The sequence below is a fragment of the Patiria miniata genome, unplaced genomic scaffold (assembly GCF_015706575.1).
Source record: "Patiria miniata isolate m_02_andy unplaced genomic scaffold, ASM1570657v1 HiC_scaffold_19, whole genome shotgun sequence".
NCBI lineage: Eukaryota > Metazoa > Echinodermata > Asteroidea > Valvatida > Asterinidae > Patiria > Patiria miniata.
The window spans coordinates 15,555,960-15,574,986 of NW_024037057.1; the positions used below are offsets into that span (position 1 = coordinate 15,555,960).

The following is a 19,027-nucleotide window of genomic DNA, read 5'->3' on the forward strand; positions in this document are numbered from 1 at the left end:
ACAATTGAAAGACAAGTCGACAGATTTGCACTGGCGTTCTTACGTAATTCTCGAGAGTCTGCGGGGCCGTTCCCTGTAATCCTTTTCCTCTTCTCCCTGCATCTTCCATTCTTATTTAACTCTTTCTTCTTTCTTTTCACGAACGTTATCTTATTTTGTGAACATCTTATTTCTTACACGTAAATAAGATTTTAAAAATTATTAAATTATCAAATAAATTTTATGAACGAGATGCTTAACTAAAAAAAATTGTATTTAACCTATAACAATCTCTGAGCTGCGTTTTTTACTTACGTCGACCCCGCACTGATATTGTGCCACTCATTTCATTGATACGCACAACGATTCATTATTACGCGCGCGTATGATACGCGTGTATCTTAGACGTTTTCAAAAAACCGTGCGTCGCGCCGGCGTCACGTCACACTTTGCTCCCAGCTACCATAAGAACAACACGTATTCTTCTGACGTTGAAACGCAATTCCTTTACTACATGTACTTGTACCTTTGAACGTGACCTCTTAACACCATATCCTCGGCTTTAATGAGCGGACGTCTTATCGTTTTAGGTGAGTTGATCTCTAATGAAAATTATACTCTTACAACCCAATTAAATACCCCCTTCCTTGAAATTTAAATTATGATATAACATCAACACGTAAAAGTTCTTACGGGGTAGGTCGTACAGTCTCGAGACGAAACCTACCCAAGGTCTAGCGAACTGTACCTGATGAGTCTCGCTTTTTAGACAAATTTCTGGTTTCTTGTCAAATTTGCCAAAACAGACTGGTAAGAGCTTTTACATGCCGGCATTCCTTACTACTTATACTAACCTATAAACTACTTCACTTTCCGGTGTATGTTTTAATGATCCGTTCCTTACAATCCTTGAAATTTCCACGCTGCGTTTGTACGGCCTAACGTAAACTTCCTTTAGTATTCATGCTAGGCTACTAGCTGTGCCAATTTTCCTTCTAAAAAGTACCCTCCGAGCCATGCTGGTTAGTCTTCCCAACTTTGTTTTTTAACAATATCCTCCTAGCCATACTGGTTTTTTCCCCAATTTTCCTTCTAAAAAAATATCCTCCTAGCCATGCTGGTTAGTCTCCCCCAATTTTCCTTCTAAAAAATATCCTCCTAGCCATGCTGGTTAGTCTTCCCCAATTTTCCTTCTAAAAAATATCCTCCTAGCCATGCTGGTTAGTCTTCCCCAATTTTCCTTCTAAAAAATATCCTCCTAGCCATGCTGGTTAGTCTTCCCCAATTTTCCTTCAAAAAAAAATATCCTCCTAGCCATGCTGGTTAGTCTTCCCCATTTTTCTTTTTAAAAAATATCCTCCTAGCCATGCTGGTTAGTTTTCCCCAATGTTCCTTATAAAAAATATCCTCCTAGCCATGCTGATTAGTCTTCCCCAATTTCCTTTTAAAAAATTAAAACAAAATAATAAATTAAAAAAAAAAAAAAAAAAAAAAAAAAAAAATCCTTCTAATGGAAGTTATACTTATAGCTCTGATAATCATATAATACCTTCAACTAAAATAAAGAATTCAATTCCAGGCAAAAAAGATTTTCGTTCGTTCTGTCGTTTTACTTGTTGCCATCTTTGTGTCTGTAAACATTTGTATCCCCTCGTGCCGAGCTTGGCAATGATTGGATCTTTATAACTGGTCGTCAAGCTCATTTAAAGGCACTTTCCGAACGGTTTAAACCCCCTTTCTCCACGAGGATCGTCTGATCGTCTGACGTATCGTGAGGTACGCCTAGGGACAGCTATAGACCTTATGTTTGTAGCAATACGAAAACAATTGAAAGACAAGTCGACAGATTTGCACTGGCGTTCTTACGTAATTCTCGAGAGTCTGCGGGGCCGTTCCCTGTAATCCTTTTCCTCTTCTCCCTGCATCTTCCATTCTTATTTAACTCTTTCTTCTTTCTTTTCACGAACGTTATCTTATTTTGTGAACATCTTATTTCTTACACGTAAATAAGATTTTAAAAATTATTAAATTATCAAATAAATTTTATGAACGAGATGCTTAACTAAAAAAAATTGTATTTAACCTATAACAATCTCTGAGCTGCGTTTTTTACTTACGTCGACCCCGCACTGATATTGTGCCACTCATTTCATTGATACGCACAACGATTCATTATTACGCGCGCGTATGATACGCGTGTATCTTAGACGTTTTCAAAAAACCGTGCGTCGCGCCGGCGTCACGTCACACTTTGCTCCCAGCTACCATAAGAACAACACGTATTCTTCTGACGTTGAAACGCAATTCCTTTACTACATGTACTTGTACCTTTGAACGTGACCTCTTAACACCATATCCTCGGCTTTAATGAGCGGACGTCTTATCGTTTTAGGTGAGTTGATCTCTAATGAAAATTATACTCTTACAACCCAATTAAATACCCCCTTCCTTGAAATTTAAATTATGATATAACATCAACACGTAAAAGTTCTTACGGGGTAGGTCGTACAGTCTCGAGACGAAACCTACCCAAGGTCTAGCGAACTGTACCTGATGAGTCTCGCTTTTTAGACAAATTTCTGGTTTCTTGTCAAATTTGCCAAAACAGACTGGTAAGAGCTTTTACATGCCGGCATTCCTTACTACTTATACTAACCTATAAACTACTTCACTTTCCGGTGTATGTTTTAATGATCCGTTCCTTACAATCCTTGAAATTTCCACGCTGCGTTTGTACGGCCTAACGTAAACTTCCTTTAGTATTCATGCTAGGCTACTAGCTGTGCCAATTTTCCTTCTAAAAAGTACCCTCCGAGCCATGCTGGTTAGTCTTCCCAACTTTGTTTTTTAACAATATCCTCCTAGCCATACTGGTTTTTTCCCCAATTTTCCTTCTAAAAAAATATCCTCCTAGCCATGCTGGTTAGTCTCCCCCAATTTTCCTTCTAAAAAATATCCTCCTAGCCATGCTGGTTAGTCTTCCCCAATTTTCCTTCTAAAAAATATCCTCCTAGCCATGCTGGTTAGTCTTCCCCAATTTTCCTTCTAAAAAATATCCTCCTAGCCATGCTGGTTAGTCTTCCCCAATTTTCCTTCAAAAAAAATATCCTCCTAGCCATGCTGGTTAGTCTTCCCCATTTTTCTTTTTAAAAAATATCCTCCTAGCCATGCTGGTTAGTTTTCCCCAATGTTCCTTATAAAAAATATCCTCCTAGCCATGCCCATATTGGATATTATTTTCCTTGAGCAGGATGGGGATGGGCTTAACGTGTCAGTGCACCGTGTTGTAGCCAGTGTTCGCGAAGAAAACGAACTCCGAATGACTCCGTAGATAGCAATTTGCCTTGCAATGAGCATGAGTTAAAAGAGGATGCACTGACAGATAGCCAAAATAGGGAAACCTTTGTTTTTCCAGACGGCACCAATTTTGTCATGCCTCCTGGTCTTACCCTTGTGACAAGTGTAAAATATAGCCCCCTCTATTTATTTCTTTATTTCTAGTCCTTTTTATGCATGAGTAACTGTTAATTTACATTGTAATAGAATCACTCCTGCGTTACCTTTATTATTTAAATTAAGTACGGCGCACCCAAACCTTCAGTTTCGCGCCACGGTTCACATTACACTCTGACGAAGACAACTCAACATGTCTTTTTGATGTCTTCGTCATTTTACAGGTAAATCTTTGATTTATTTATTGCCAATATTCCTAAATTGTTTAAATATATTCTATCTAGAGTGATATTCTTGTATATGCATTCATTTAACTATTCTGTATAATTTTGATTTACTTTGGTTCGTGTTTTATGACTTTGACTCACGATGTTGTTTCTCAGGAAGTGAGACGAAACACCAATATATTTCATTTGTTTAAATAGTGTTATACTGTCTAAGATTTATTTGAATAGTATAGTGCTCTCCAAGATTCCAATACTTTGAAGCTGTAGCTTGTAAATATTAATATATATGAATCACTGCTTTTTGACACATTAATGGTACAGTTATAAGTGAGATTTTCAAGATGGCGGAAACCGTCCAGACTTTTGGGCGCGAAGTCCATTTGACCATTATTCCAATATCTTATTTTGTTCTTCATTTTCAATTATTGATTCCTCATTTTCTGTAAATAATTATGTGAGATTAGCCAGGATGGCTGATAATTGTTTAAAATTAATCGTGATTTTGTCCAGTGAACTTCATTTAAGAATTGTGTAGTTATTGTTAATTAGCTTTAATCATTAGACATTACACTCTGACGAAGACAACTCAACATGTCTTATTGATGTCTTCGTCATTTTACAGAATAAACAGAAAAGGATCCAAGCCAGAGGGACCAGCCTGTGTCGTATCTACACTTTATTTAAAACCCCGGTCACACCCCTAAACACTTGGCACCAGAAGACGCTATTAAGGCAGCGGAATTAATTAAAAAGTATATCGATGTTTTCCCAGCCGGGCCCTTTGATTTGGGTTATTGTGACACCATCCCTCACAAAATACGGCTGAGCGATAATACTCCAGTGAACCTCCCTTATCGGAGAATATTACCTTCTAAGGTTGGCGAAGTGAAGACCCTGCTTCAGGATCTTCTCGATAGGGGAATATACGTCGATCATCTAGTCCTTACGCGAGTCCCATCGTTCTTGTGCGTAAGAAAAGTGGCCAACTCAGATTATGTATTGACTACAGGTGCTTAAACGCGAAGACAGCCAAAGATTAATTTCCATTGTCGAAGATAGACGAAACCCTAGAGGCTCTTGGTGGCGCTAAAGTATTTTCTTCTTTAGATATGACCCATGGCTACTTCCTAGTAGCCATGGAAGAAGATTCTATTGATGAGGCCAAAAAAAACAAATATTCGGTCTCTGGTCAGACCAAAGTTCCGAAATTGACGCGGCCACGCGGCTTTCTTTTTTTTTGTCTTCAAGCTTGGACTGTACAGACAAGGTGGGTACTATTTTGCTTTTTTGGTGTCCTCATGTACATTGGTGTCCTCCATAATTTGTCTTGGTGCTTTCGATCATTTGCCTTGGTGCAATTTCCCATTCCTTGGTGCTCTTTGGTAAAAAAAAAAATGAGGAGGTGCGGAAATAGAGAGCGCTGTTGGAGATACCGCGGAACATTTTGGAAAAAAAAAAGATCGACGCGCATGATTAAAATCGACGCGCGCGCTGACCAGAGACCGACTTTTTTCTCTCTTTTTTTTGGCCTAATACCGCGTTTAGGGTACCTTGGGGACTCTATGAATGTTTACGTCTTCCCCAGGGTCTCATCAACAGCCCAAGTACGTTTCAGAGAATAATGGACCACATTTTCGGAGATCTGAACCTGTCGGAGCTGATTCTCTATCTAGATGGCCTGTTAGTCTTCTTTGCCACATTTGTCAGCCACATTGAGAGACTTGACAAAGTTTTCAGTCGTTTAAAACAATACGATCTCAAACTAAACGGGTCAAAGTGTCAGTTATTCAGAGATTCCGTGGTTCATTTGCGTCATGTCGTAGACTCTAACGGAGTCAAGGGCGGATCCAGGGGGGGGGGGACCAAAGGGGGCCATGGCCCCCCCCCCCAAAAAAAAACGAAACCAATTTTTTTTTTTTATGTGACGTCGCAATAAAGGCAGGCAATGAGTACACCACCATCTTTTCCTCAAAAAAACATTGGTAAAAGTGGTCAGAAATTGCCTCAGATCGCACCACAGAGCATCTAGAATCCAAAAAAATTTTCGGGGCCCTTAAGCGGGCCCCGAACCCCACGCTGTAATTTTTTGACCCACTTTTTTGGGGGACCAAATATTTTTTTGGCCCCCCAAAAAAAATTGTCTTCTGGATCCGCCCTTGAACGGAGTGTCAGTAGATCCTGATAAAACCGAACGAGTGAGGTCTTGGCCTACCCCATCAACTGCAAATCTGCTGCGTTCCTTCCTTGGGTTAGCCTCGTACTGCAGGTGTTTCGTGCGCGACTTCGCCAAAATTGCAGACACGCGCTCACCGGTAAAGCACAATCAAAAGCAGGGAAGGCCACAGCCCCATTCGTTTGGACAGAAGAGGCCGACGTAGCTTTCAATGTTTTGAAAGACGTACTGTGCACGGCCCGCGTCTTGGCATATCCATGCTGTGATCGCGACTTTGTACTTGACGGACGCTTCTGCTAAGGGTTTAGGCGCGTGTCTCTGTCAGGCTGATGACAGTGGGAAACTTCACCCAGTCGCGTACGCGAGTCGAAGTCTACGCGGAGCAGAGACAAATTATGCCGATTTATCCAGTTTCAAGCTGGAATTACTCGCCTTGAAATGGGCAGTGTCAGAAAAATTCCGCGACTACCTGCTTGGTCACCACACAATCGTATGGACTGACCATAACCCTCTGTCTCACCTACAAACGGCAAAACTTGGTGCTACTGAGCAGAGATGGATAGCCCAATTAGCACCTTTCGATCTTGAGATAAAATATAGATCCGGGAAGACAAATAAGTGTGCTGACGCCCTGAGCCGCTATCCTCATATCGCCTCAGTAACCTGCGTTGAACTACAAAATAATGGACTCACCTGCGAGGGTTCACAAGTACCCATTGATGTGTCAGCTCAGAATGCGTCCGAAACGCATACCCAAAAGACAGAAGGCACATCACAGGAGACCGCCGGTTCTGCCCCTGCGGTGCTCCCCTCGTTCTCACATGAGCTTGCCTCCCTTCAGAAAGAAGATGAGTCTTTACGAGTTGTGTGGGACAGTTGGTATAAAAAATGCAAGCCTTGCCAAAATATGGGTGATGTTAAACTCACTTCCAGCTGTGAGCTGTGCTGTTTTGTGTATCCTTAAATAACCGAAGCCAAAGGCACTGGGGTAGGTTTATCTGTATAATTTATTATTTAATAATATTTATAAATCAGACCGATTACTTTGTTAGAAACTTAATTGGCACCTCACTTATTGTAATTTTTCAGGGTTTTTACTTCTACTGAAAGAAGTCTTGTCTTCTTCGGGATTGTCATTTGTCATGTCATCTGTTGAATAAAACAACGGCGAGGCCTGTCGACGAGGCGACCCTTGATATGTGGCTGACCAGCTACTACACCTACATAACATGCAGGAATTTCTACATTATTACGCTTTTCAACGAGAAAAAAACATCTCTATACTGGAATAAAAGAGTAATGAATCAGTCTTAACGGCCGTTTCAAACCTTGCAGAGTCATGACCTTGATGACGCGCAGGTCACTGGTCACGCAAAATCCAACCAATCAGAGCGTGAATTCATCAGAGTATCCCAGCGTCCTGTTTGCAGGGCGGGGGGTACGAGCGCGCGAAGTGAAAACTCAGTTTTAGTAAGTCACATGGTGGCGCTATTTTCAAGATGGCTGCAGAATGCGAAGCTTGAGAAACTCTCAAACGAGGAGAAAAAGCGGATATTTCACGAAAGAATACATCGTGTAAGTGTGCATATTAATTATTAGTTGTTGAGGGTAGTCAGTAGTACGCCGTTGTTGCTTAAGTAGGTCTACCTCTAAGCCGATTCGGCATTTCACGCTCATAAAAACTCACTCTCAAAACTAAAAACGAAGTGGCTATCGTTACGGCACTCGTTGTTTAGCGCCCTCTACGATATTTTTTTGGTACGCACGCAGGTATATAATTATTTGTTTCCACACGTTTTATCGAGCAGTGCGCCAGCTCAGCCGATAGAGGGTAGGATTTTGCACCGCGAGGTTGCGGGTTCGGATCTCAGTTTTGCACTCGAATTTTTTTCCTTTTCTAACCTGAGGCTTTGGAGGATTTTTTTTAAAAGGGAAATAAAGTCCGAATTTCATAAAGTTCAAATTCACTTTTTTCCTTCTAATTTTATATTTTATTGTCATGTTTTTTTATAAAAGTTGCCAGGTTGCAGTCTACCGTAACGATAGAAAATGGGAAATGCGTTACGGCTGCCGTAACAATAGCCACTGCGAACTAAAAAAGGTTTCGTGAAAACCTACTGACTATGACTATGAGCTCCACGTAGTGTAGCCCCATAATAATGTGGCCAGTTTACTGGACTGCCTCCGTAAACATAGGCCACACGTCCACCATCTTGGAATCTGACTCGCCGAAATTTTGAAAGTGATTTCCACATTGCGACTTCAAACCCAGTTCATTTATGCTTTAATAATACACTCACCCTCTTAATAACAAAATTAGAACCTGCTGCCAGTGTCAGTTGCCCAGCTGCTGCGTAATTTACGACATTTTCTGGATCCTTCTTGGCAACTTGGTCCAACCATGGAGCTATCTCCATGGTCCAACTGAACAATGCCCTCGCGCAGATCGTTCACCTGTCAATCACGCGTGCAGGACGCACGCCGCAGGCCCAGTGGTAGTCCGGTTCCCAGACCAAAAGATTCTGACTATTCCTAGGATCAGGAATTATGGGGCTACACGTAGTGGAGCCTCATAGGTTCAGAACCCCGCAAAATTGTTGTCGGCACAAAACACTAATTAAGTACAAAAACGTCCATCCCAACCAAGCTTTTTCCCACAGAACCGCTGCACAGTTTGCCCCTAAACTCCGAACAATACCTCATGACATGCTCACGTTATGTGCACCCAAAAAACATCGGTGGATTCTGTCTGTTTTTCGGCAAAAACGATGAAAAATATGCCCTTTCCGCACTGAGCCAACCTGACACTTAACGTGCACGCGCGCAGAATGATCGCAGTCATTTTCGGTTCGATCGCTCGGAGCGCGCCGCGGGGGGTACGTACTTGCACTTGTACGCATGCGCATACTATCGTTCCGCTCACTGATCTCTATATAAAGACTGGATAGCTAATAAAGAGCCGCACAATGTACGAATTTGACGCCATATTGGTGAGACCGGCTGGTGATCTACAAAGGACAAGTTGCCGTCTTTATAGACAGCTTGATTTATTTTGTAACGTCGCGGCTCACTTGACTTATATTTTGGCCACCACCACCTGACCACTGACCAACTGACCAAGGTTTACTACAATTTTTCTAACGTAGTGGTTACTTTTATAATGCCGCAAATCACTTTTTCGGCGTTTTTGAAATAATAATCACTACGGAAATGTGTTCCTTTTAGAAAATCATAATATGTGTACGTGACCAAAATGCGCGTCAACTGTTGATACAACGCGCGCGTATTTACGCGTAGAACGTTCGTATTATACGCGGCCATCTTCGTGAGACCGGGGGCGAATTGGTCAATATGCAAAGTCTACTGTGTGAATGTTGTATGCATATCCGCTATCCAGTCTTTATATAGAGATCAGTGGTTCCGCTCCTACACCATACCCCCCGCGGCGCGCTCCGAGCGATCGAACCGAAAATGACTGCGATCATTCTGCGCGCGTGCTCGTTTCAAGTGTTAGGTTGGCTCAGTGCGGAAAGGGCATATTTTTCATCATTTTTGCCGAAAACAGACAGAATCCACCGATGTTTGTTGGGTGCACATAACGTGAGTATGTCATGAGGTATTGTACGGAGTTTAGGGGCAAACTGTGCAGCGGTTCTGTGGGAAAAAGCTTGGTTGGGATGGACGTTTTTGTACTTAATTAGTGTTTTGTGCCGACAACAATTTTGCGGGGTTCTGAACCTATGAGGCTCCACGTTCTAGGAGTAGTGAAAACCTAGCCCGACTGCATCTGGCCTAGCCCCACTAGTGTGGCCGCGGTATGCTGCGCTGAACCTCTGGCCACACACCGTGGTCCGCGCACTACTGAGGACGTTTTCATAAAAATTGCAGGGAATTTCTTACATATGGTTGTATTCCAAGATGTCTCATCTATCACTTCTGCGATGCTTAGGTGTAATGATGTTCAATTTTCCGAGATATTCTTGAATCTTTCTGGAGCCCATATGCACTCGTGAAACGTCTGGTGATGGCAGCCATTTTGAATGTGAAGAGAGATGACCTCAAGCAGCTGTGACGTCGCGTTTATGCAAATTGCTTGTCGAGCGAGGGTGCGAGTTGCAAATGCGACGGCTGTTTCCTGTACTATGCATTTATCGTCTGGCAGTCTGGGGGCCACGTGCACTGATCTCTATTCAGGATCTACGGCACAGGAAACAGCCATCGCATTTGCAACTCGCGCCCTCGCTCGACAAGCAATTTGCGACGTCACAGCTTGAGGTCATCTCGTCACATTCAAAATGGCTGCCATCACCAGACGTTTCACGAGTGCATATGGGCTCCAGAAAGATTCAAGAATATCTCAGAAAATTGAACATCATTACACCTAAGCATCCCAGAAGTGATAGATGGGACATCGTATATATGTAAGAAATTCCCTGCAATTTTTATGAAAACGTCCTCAGTAGTGCGCGGACCACGGTGTGTGGCCAGAGGTTCAGCGCAGCATACCGCGGCCACACTAGTGGGGCTACATCTGGCCGTACAGTAGGCTACTATCGCAAGCTCTGTAGTACGGCCAGACCGCCGATGCTCCCCTACACGCTGAACTCTGATGTAGCGATTTTGCTACCGATTTTGAACAAGATTATCTTTTCATCTAGTCCGAGTAACTTGGACCAAACTTATCGCCTTTATAACATTCGGACATGGTCTGGCGATAGTAAGGTCCGCGCGCTCGGTAACAGAATCGCACTCGGGATACGGGGACCATCGAATGTACGCTGGGCATGAAGAAGAAATCGCGTCGTTCAAACATTAACACGAGTCGGAAATTTAACGTGTTCAAGATCGCGAGGGGAGCTCTCAGCATGCTCGGAATTGAACGGGAAATTTCACTTTTCTTCCGGATCATAAGTAAACTTCAGTACAACCATCTTAATCATCGATGTCTATTTGTACCTCAGGTGGCATATCTAGTAATTTGGAGGCCGTTTTGAGGGTGAAATCTGATGTTTTTTGTTGGAAAATGTTGGTTTTTGGGACAGTGACAGGATGATGTTGTCCAGCTCACACTATTAGCTTGGACTTTACTATCGCCAGACCATGTCCGAATGTTAAAAAGGCGATAAGTTTGGTCCAAGTTACATGTACTTGGACTACTTTTCATCCAGGACAGAAATTTCCAAAGTTAAGGTTCCTAGTCGTAGAGAAACTCATACCTTTTCGAAAAAACATTCTTTTATCATGTTTATCCCAAAATCTTCATCCATCCATCAGGAACCTTAACTTTGGAAATTTCTGTCCTGGATGAAAAGATAATCTCGATCAAAATCGGTAGCAAAATCGCTACATCAGAGTTCAGCGTGTAGAGGAGCATTGGCGGTCTGGCCGTACTACAGAGCTTGCGATAGGACTGTACGGCCAGATGCAGTCGGGCTAGTGAAAACCCACCTTCCAAATGGGGGCGCTCTTCAAAACTGCCCATTTTTAAACATATTGCAAATTCTATACCCATTTTCACGGCGCCTTTGTTATGTTTTTTGGGCGGGTTGGCTTTTTGGGGATTGATGTCTGAACAAAAATTCTAACCTTTTGATTTATTGACAAAATTGCTACACAAAAAATGTGCAAAAATCAGCCGGGGGGCATAGCCGAGAACCATTGGGTGGATGGTCTGGTTCGTGACGTTAAGTACTATTTAGGTCAGGGAACCAGACAGTTCCCTGAATAACGATTGCAGTTGAAAGTTATGTTACGGCTGCCGTAGCGATAGCCACTACAATGGCCTCCCACACTGAATACTACACATCATCTGGTTTTCTGACCCCACAACTCCCACTGGCACTGTCGTGACTGTCATGACTGTACATGTGGGCCTACCGGTACGGTACATGTTATGTACATGTATGATGTACTGTGGCCTGGATATGGAGTACCGAAGTAAATACGTCACGCGCACAAAATGTGTGTGAAAGATATTAGCGCGCGTGATTCAGCCGAACCAACACGTGTGCGTACGCTATTCGTTTGCACTACACTTTTGGGGTTCTAAATGAATGTGACACACCCCCCAACCCCCCAACCCCCAGTCCAGCACTACATGTAGCAAGATGCTACATACATGTTCATTATGTATAAAAATGAGACATGCATGTTACACATTACAGCTGTTGAGGGCAATGTACTTGTATAGTTTAACCAGTACACCTACATGTACAATGTACATGTACATTGTTCATTGAAACATGTACATGTATGTACATGTACATTATACACATGTATTTGGGTCATTCTATAAATTTGGGGTCCACTTTTTTCCTGTCCCTGTTACATCTGACATCTATGATTTTATAATTCTGATGCACTCCTTAATGCAGTCATCCTCCAAGAGTGATTATGAATAGCAAACTACCTACCCAACAAATAAACAATCATTTGAAGTCATTCTTAATGATGCTTGAATGGCAAATTACAAAGTACCAAGGTAACAGGGACGGGAAAAATGTCACACTTTGGACCCCAAATTTATAGAATGACCCATAAGTAAAGTGTGTTTTTTCTGAGATTATTAGAATCATCATAACCATCACAGAATCTTCCTAGATTGTTGCTGATACATGTAGTTATCACAAACTAACACTTAAAAACAAATTGCGAAATTTGAAGCGTGTACATGTACTTACAATGTGCGTTCGTAATTAAAGGTCCAACGTCATTTTGTTAAGTTGTTTTGCTTCATGTGCAATTTTGGTTTTATTTTATAAAATTTTATAAAATGGAGGCCATTTTTTTTTTTTTTTTCCCATGCACAGAAATACATTTACACTGTGAAGAAGTAACAATGGCTGCCAAACCAGAAGGATTTATTTCCGAGAGAATGTCTTCATCCCCGCCTTCCACCTTCCAGCTACAGACCAGTACCATCAGAAACAGCGCCCCTTTCAAGACAAAGAGCGCAGATGTATTCGGCTCACTGGATACCATGGAGAGGGATTACAACTCCACAGTCGGCAAGAGAGAGATAGATGTGGGCGGAGCCAAGGCTGATGATGAGAAGGAGGCTGAGGAGGGATGTATCAAGAGAGGGTGCATCTTTAAAAAACCTCAGGGCTCCTTAGTTCACAAAGCTTTAGCAGACGCTGTAACTCAAACAGCTGATTCTTCATCTTCTGAAGTACATGGAGTTGACAAAGCATCAAGTCCTTATCTGAGATCTCCCGGCAAACATGCATCTGTAAAACATGGTGCAACAACATCAGGGCAGCTGGGCTCTACAGCTGACAGAAGGGACAACACATCCTTTCGCAGACCAGACCGCGGAGCCTGGAGAAATGTTGGACGGAGAGGGAGGGGTACTTCTAATCCAAGGGGGAGGCATCATCCAGCAGACCATGTGCTGAACCCCAATAAGTACACTAAATATTCACTGGAAGAGACCAACATGTGCGGCAACTCTGCTAACAGAAGCGTTGCCCTTGGGTTCCTGAGTGAACTCAGGAAGAGAAAGCAGCAAGGTGACAACCAAACAGTCCAAGAGTCTGGTACCACAGAGCAGCTTGTCTTCCAAAAGCCCAGGGAAACCAGGACCCTTGACCAGGCTGAACAGCCATCCAAGAAGTCATACGGAAGTGTCTACAAAATGCCCAAGTATGAAGTGGGAAAAGCCTCAGCGCCAAAAAACAAAAAACCAAAGATTTCTTCGTTTTGGGAGACAGCGGGCATGAACATGGAAGATGAACTTGGAAATCCACGTGCGCGTCCCGTAATCAATTTGGATCATTTTGAAAACGAACAATCAATGGACAAAGAGGATGATAGGGCACAAAGTGTTAGCCAATCTGATTTACGTACATCATGTAGTAATCCACCTGGTCCTGTGGATACTGACAAACCAGAGCAGAGTGAAGCCGCTCAACATGAAGGGGGGACTTTTAAGAGCAAAAAAGGCAAAGGGAAGCGGCATTTCCGAGGTAGACAAGAAGACACTTAGACACGGTCCAATTTCTTCAAGTGTATTTTAATTGGAATTTTCATCGACGAAGAAAACTGTAGTGCATTTGTACAGTGTTGTACTCGGTACTCATACTCATCTCAAGAACAACTTGAGTCCTTTTTTTGGTGTAGTGTACTCATACTCGTACTTGAACTCGGATTTCAAAGTACTCGTTCTCGAAATGACGGTACTCATACTCGGTCAGCAAAGTACTCGTACTCAACAGGTCAGAATTGTACTCGATCATCAAAGTACTCGTACTCGAATAGCAGTACTTGAATTGAACAAAAATATTATAGCTTGACTAACCACGGTCTTATTGATTCTTTCAGTATTAATTGGTTGATTGACTTGCGGAGAAATCAAAGTTTCCTAATTTTCTTCTATGCACGTCCGTACAAACACATTTACCAGCTGCAATGTACATGTACATGTAGCCGTGAGTGGGTCTGTATATCGGTCTGACTGGGCCTGGGCCAATTACGCACAATGAACCATTTGCCGTATGACCGTATTCAGAAATAAAAGCACAAGTACCTGTAGTCGGAATAAAAAAACTTGTACTTGTACTTGGAAGTACCAGTACTTGTACTCTTAGACCTGTACTTGTTCTCGTAAGTACTCGAACTCGGTAACCTAAGTGCTCGGCAGTACTCGGTACTCTGGGGAAAAAAGTACTCGACTACAACACTGTTTGTACACAGTAATAAATTTAAAATAGAAATTGGCTTCAGTGGGATTTGAACAAAGGTATAAACCTAGTTCAAGTTTATTTCTTTGTTTTAAGTTTATCACTTTTAACGTCAAGTGCTTTGGTTAAACTATAGACCTATCTGCAGTATCTCAGCTGTGTGATTGAAATTGATGCCTACATGTACACACATACATGTACTGTACATGTTTATTTGATTAAAGAGGTTGTGGAATGCTGAAAATCATTTTGTTTTTTATATTTTTTTATTGTAGAGTAGACCCATATGTATATCGAAATGACAAAGTCCCATTCTTTTGTAATGTGCGTTTATAGGTTTATAAAACCGAAATTCATCGAGTAATTTGTTGGTCGGCGAGCGCATAATTGAAATCAACAGTAGTTGGGTTCTTTGTAAACTGAGAAAAATCGTGACGTAATAAACAGGACTCATTTATACTACGCTGCATCGGGAGTCCTGTTTATTACGTCGCGATTTACTATGTTTTGTTTGCTGCCCCCAACGACGACTTTTACACAAATTGCACGTCAAATCAATTACTCCCGTTTGGAAGACCGTATCTTCATGCAACTTTCAGGGTTTACTTTCCTCATAATGATCCAAGTATGTGCTAAAAATCATCGTGATTTGTTCATTACTTTCATTGAAATTGAAAAAATAGGCCTGGCTACGTGCATCATTGAAAGTTGTAACACTGACGTTTGCAATAGCAGTCAATCTTTTCAAGCCTCACGAATATTAAAAAAGTTTCCTATCCATTATGGTGTGCAGTAAACATTTTGAGAAAAGCCGCTTTCATGAGTTATTAATTGATAATATCAACCCATTTGCCGGCTTCCATTGGTCGATACCGAGACCCACACCAAAACACGCTGAGTGATGCTATGAATATGCTAATCTACAGTACCGATCAGAGTAAACAATTCCTGGTATACGGTAAATACGTTCTTCGTCAAAGTGTTTCAGCTCTGCCCACTACGGAAGACAGATTAGCGGGGATTAAAAAACCACAAACGATCCTGCAGTCAAGCGGCAAGTCGATATCGTTTTATTGCTGCAGTACACGTTGTTGTGTTTACCATTGAACCACAGGCAGATCTCGTGGCGGTAGTTCGTTTTTATGAGGTCGGCGAACGCTTCTTATCTGCGCTTAATCCTTAGCAAACACTGCGAGATAATAACATTGTTACCTGGAGTAATTCTGCACTCATACATGTACCAACAGGCCGCTACACTACAGTATGAGTATGATGAGTGGATACCGGTTTTCAGAACATTTCACGAAAACGTTCTACAGTATAGACTGTATAGTACGTACGTATCCAAAGAGCGGTCTAAAAAACGACCTATATAGTATCATGCCCGGGGGGGGGGGGGAATCAGGCTTCTTTCTTTGAGAGGCCGCCTGGGTATTTTGGGGGGGGGGAATACGAAAATGTTAGGAAAAAAACATTTCCAGAGGCGAAATACAAATAAAGAAGAACTCAATCTTCTGCTAGTGTTGTCAAATATAGTGTCACTGTCACTTCAAAAATGTCACTTCAAGAAAGACATTTTCCAGGCCTGAGGAAGATCGTTTATTTGTATTTTGTACGTAACGTTCAAGCTCAGATTATCTTTAAAAAAATTATTAAACGAAATAGAAGCCGCATCTTAGGCCAAAAGAAAGTTCTGCTTCCGGTTCCCTACCTGCCCTATTTTTATATGGGAAAATGAGAACAAAACACCCGATACCATCAATGTCTACCTTGTGCCGCATACGTCTCCATAATGATCCTACCAAAAAAAATGTCAAAAAAAATTAAAAATACATTCCCTACCTACCATACCTACCATATTTTTGAACGCCATGAAAAAATAATCGGAAGCAGAACTTTTTTGTTTGTTGCCTTCACAAATGTCCCCAAAGCGTCAGCATTCGAGAAAATAGTCACACCCTCTCTCACATGCAAGATTTTCTGGCTACGCAACCGGCAGTCTGGGACATCACAGGGGAGCCTCCCTAGCAACAGTATCTCTAGGCAACCAGGTTGGAATGTGACAGTTTTGCTGCACCTGCGGCTCAGCCTAGCAAGGAATTCCAGCCATTGGCCATCAATATCCATTTGAGTGTGGAAGGCGTGTCATATTCATGAAAGCATAAATGGTCCGTGAAGAAAGCAACCAATGGCGTATTTATTTGCCGGGACCGGCTCATTTAATTGGCTGAGACTGTTCATCAGACACCGTCCTCAAAGTTCGGCGGCGCCTTTTAAATGATGCCAAATAGATCTTTGTAACAACAACGAATATGTGTTGTATCAATTTGAACAATGCGGCTATCAATCATTCTGCGGGGAAGGGTTTTTTTGGTTATATTTTATCTGGGCATTTTTTCAAAGGCCATGAAAACTTTGGAAAAAAAAATGAGGGAAACTGAAATTTCACCCAGGCCGGTTTTGTGAATATGCACATGGCAAAATAACGAGTCGGATAGGGATATTCCAAGTCCCAAAATGAGTCATTAAATGCAGAGAGACCTCCATGTCTTTTTTGATATTATTCTTCGTATAAAAAAACCCATAACATTGCCTACATTATTTTGTGTAGATGTTACTCTTGAATATATTTTTCACGTTCAGTATTAATAAAAGTTCAAGGGCTGTTCAGTGTTGATAATCTTGATTTTATTCCTTTAAAAATAATAAAAACTAAGCATAATTCGTATAAAATTTTCCCCAGGAATTCACAGGAGATTGAACTGACAGTTCAGAATTTAATGGGCTAAGATGTGGTGAAATCGTTTCATTTAAAAAAAAAAAAGAGAATCAGACAAATTGTATTAAATTAACTCCTTAAATGTATTCGGCGTCTCTCTCTCTGAGGTCGGGTGAATAAATGGGCATGGCCTATTATTTTTGGGTCCGCTCATAAGTCCGACGCCTCATAAGTCCGACAACGGAATAACGAGGCGTTTAATTTGTCGGACTTATGAGGCGTCGGACTTATGAGGCGTCGGACCTATGAAGCGGAATAAATACATTTTAGGCCTCATAAGTCCGACGCCTCAAAAGTCCGAAATTTCGGACTTATGAGGCGTCGGACCTATGAGGCGTCGGACTTATGATACGGCCCCATTATTTTGTGGTCTTTTTATTTGACGAAATAGAAGCCACATCTTAGGCCCAAAACAGAGTTCTGCTTCCGGTTTCTCGACTTACCCTATTTTGACGGCCCCTACCTACCCTATTTTTTTATGGGAAAAAAATGAAGGAAAAAACACCCTAGAACCATTAATTCCTACCTTTTACCCTTGATTACGCGCAGACGCCTCCAAAGGCCCTCCATAATAAAAATGGCAAAAAAAAATAAATTCCCTACCGATCAACCTTATTTTTGAATGGCATATAAATCGGAAGCAGGACTTTTTTGGGGTTGTTGCCTTTACAAATGTCCCCAAAGCGTCAGCATTCGAGAAAATAGTCACACCCGCTCTCTCCCATGCAAGATTTTCTGGCTACGCAACCGGCAGTCTGGGACATCACAGGGGAGCCTCCCTAGCAACAGTATCTCTAGGCAACCAGGTTGGCGCGTGACATGACAGTGGGCATGCTGCACCTGCGGCTCAGCCTAGCAAGGAATTCCAGCCATTGGCCATCAATATCCGTTTGAGTGCGGAAGGCGCGTCATATTCATGAAAGCATAAATAGTCCGTGGAGAAAGCAACCAATGGCGTATTTATTTGCCGGGACCAGCTCATTTAATTGGCTGAGACTGTTCATGGGACACCGTCCTCAAAGTTCGGCGGCGCCTTTAGCTGATGCCAAACTGATCCTTTGTATATAACGAGCAACAGATGTGTTGTATCAATTTGATCAATGCGGCCATCAATCATTCTGCTGGGAAGGTTTTTTAAAGATTTTATTTGGGCATTTTTTTCAAAGACCATAAAAACTTCAAACAGAAAATGAGGTAAACTGAAATTTCACACGGGCCCCTTTTGTGAATATGCACATGAAAAAATAACGAGTCGGGTAGGGATATTCCAAGTCCCAAAAATAATTCATTAAATGCAGGGCCCTCCATGTGTTTATTTCGGGGCAAGACTTTCTTCTTCATTTAAACCCCCCATCGCCTCCCCCCCCCCCCCCCCAATGCGATATTGTGTGGCTTGGCCGAAATCGGTCAACCGTAGCGCCTAAGGCGCTTCGCTAAACAATGCATGTGACTTGGGTAGGCAGAAATCATCGTTGAAATTTTCCATGGAGATCGTTCAAATTGTAGCACTAGCGTTTGCAACAACATATTAAGCTGAAATTCGGAATATACTTAGATGGTATAAGTGTTCAACTGCTCGCGAGATAACAATTTTGAGAAATTCCTAGAAAAGATATAAATACAGAAATTTGGGGAAGTTTTCGAACGATTTCTTCCTGACTTGAAGGACAGCTCAGCTATACCAGTAACCAGTATTGACGTTTCGGCATCGATGACGGCGACTTTTTTTACTGAC

At 42.0% G+C, this 19,027-nt stretch overlaps 1 protein-coding gene across 1 annotated transcript; it reads left to right on the forward strand.

Annotated features, from left to right (window-relative positions):
• The first annotated feature begins 7,287 nt into the window (after positions 1–7,287).
• Positions 7,288–14,654, forward strand: LOC119725895. Its single transcript, XM_038197490.1, has 2 exons — positions 7,288–7,407; positions 12,642–14,654. Exon 2 carries the CDS (start codon positions 12,671–12,673, stop codon positions 13,817–13,819), a length of 1,149 nt encoding a protein of 382 aa, XP_038053418.1. The 5' UTR covers positions 7,288–7,407; positions 12,642–12,670; the 3' UTR covers positions 13,820–14,654.
• Positions 14,655–19,027: the final 4,373 nt, after the last annotated feature.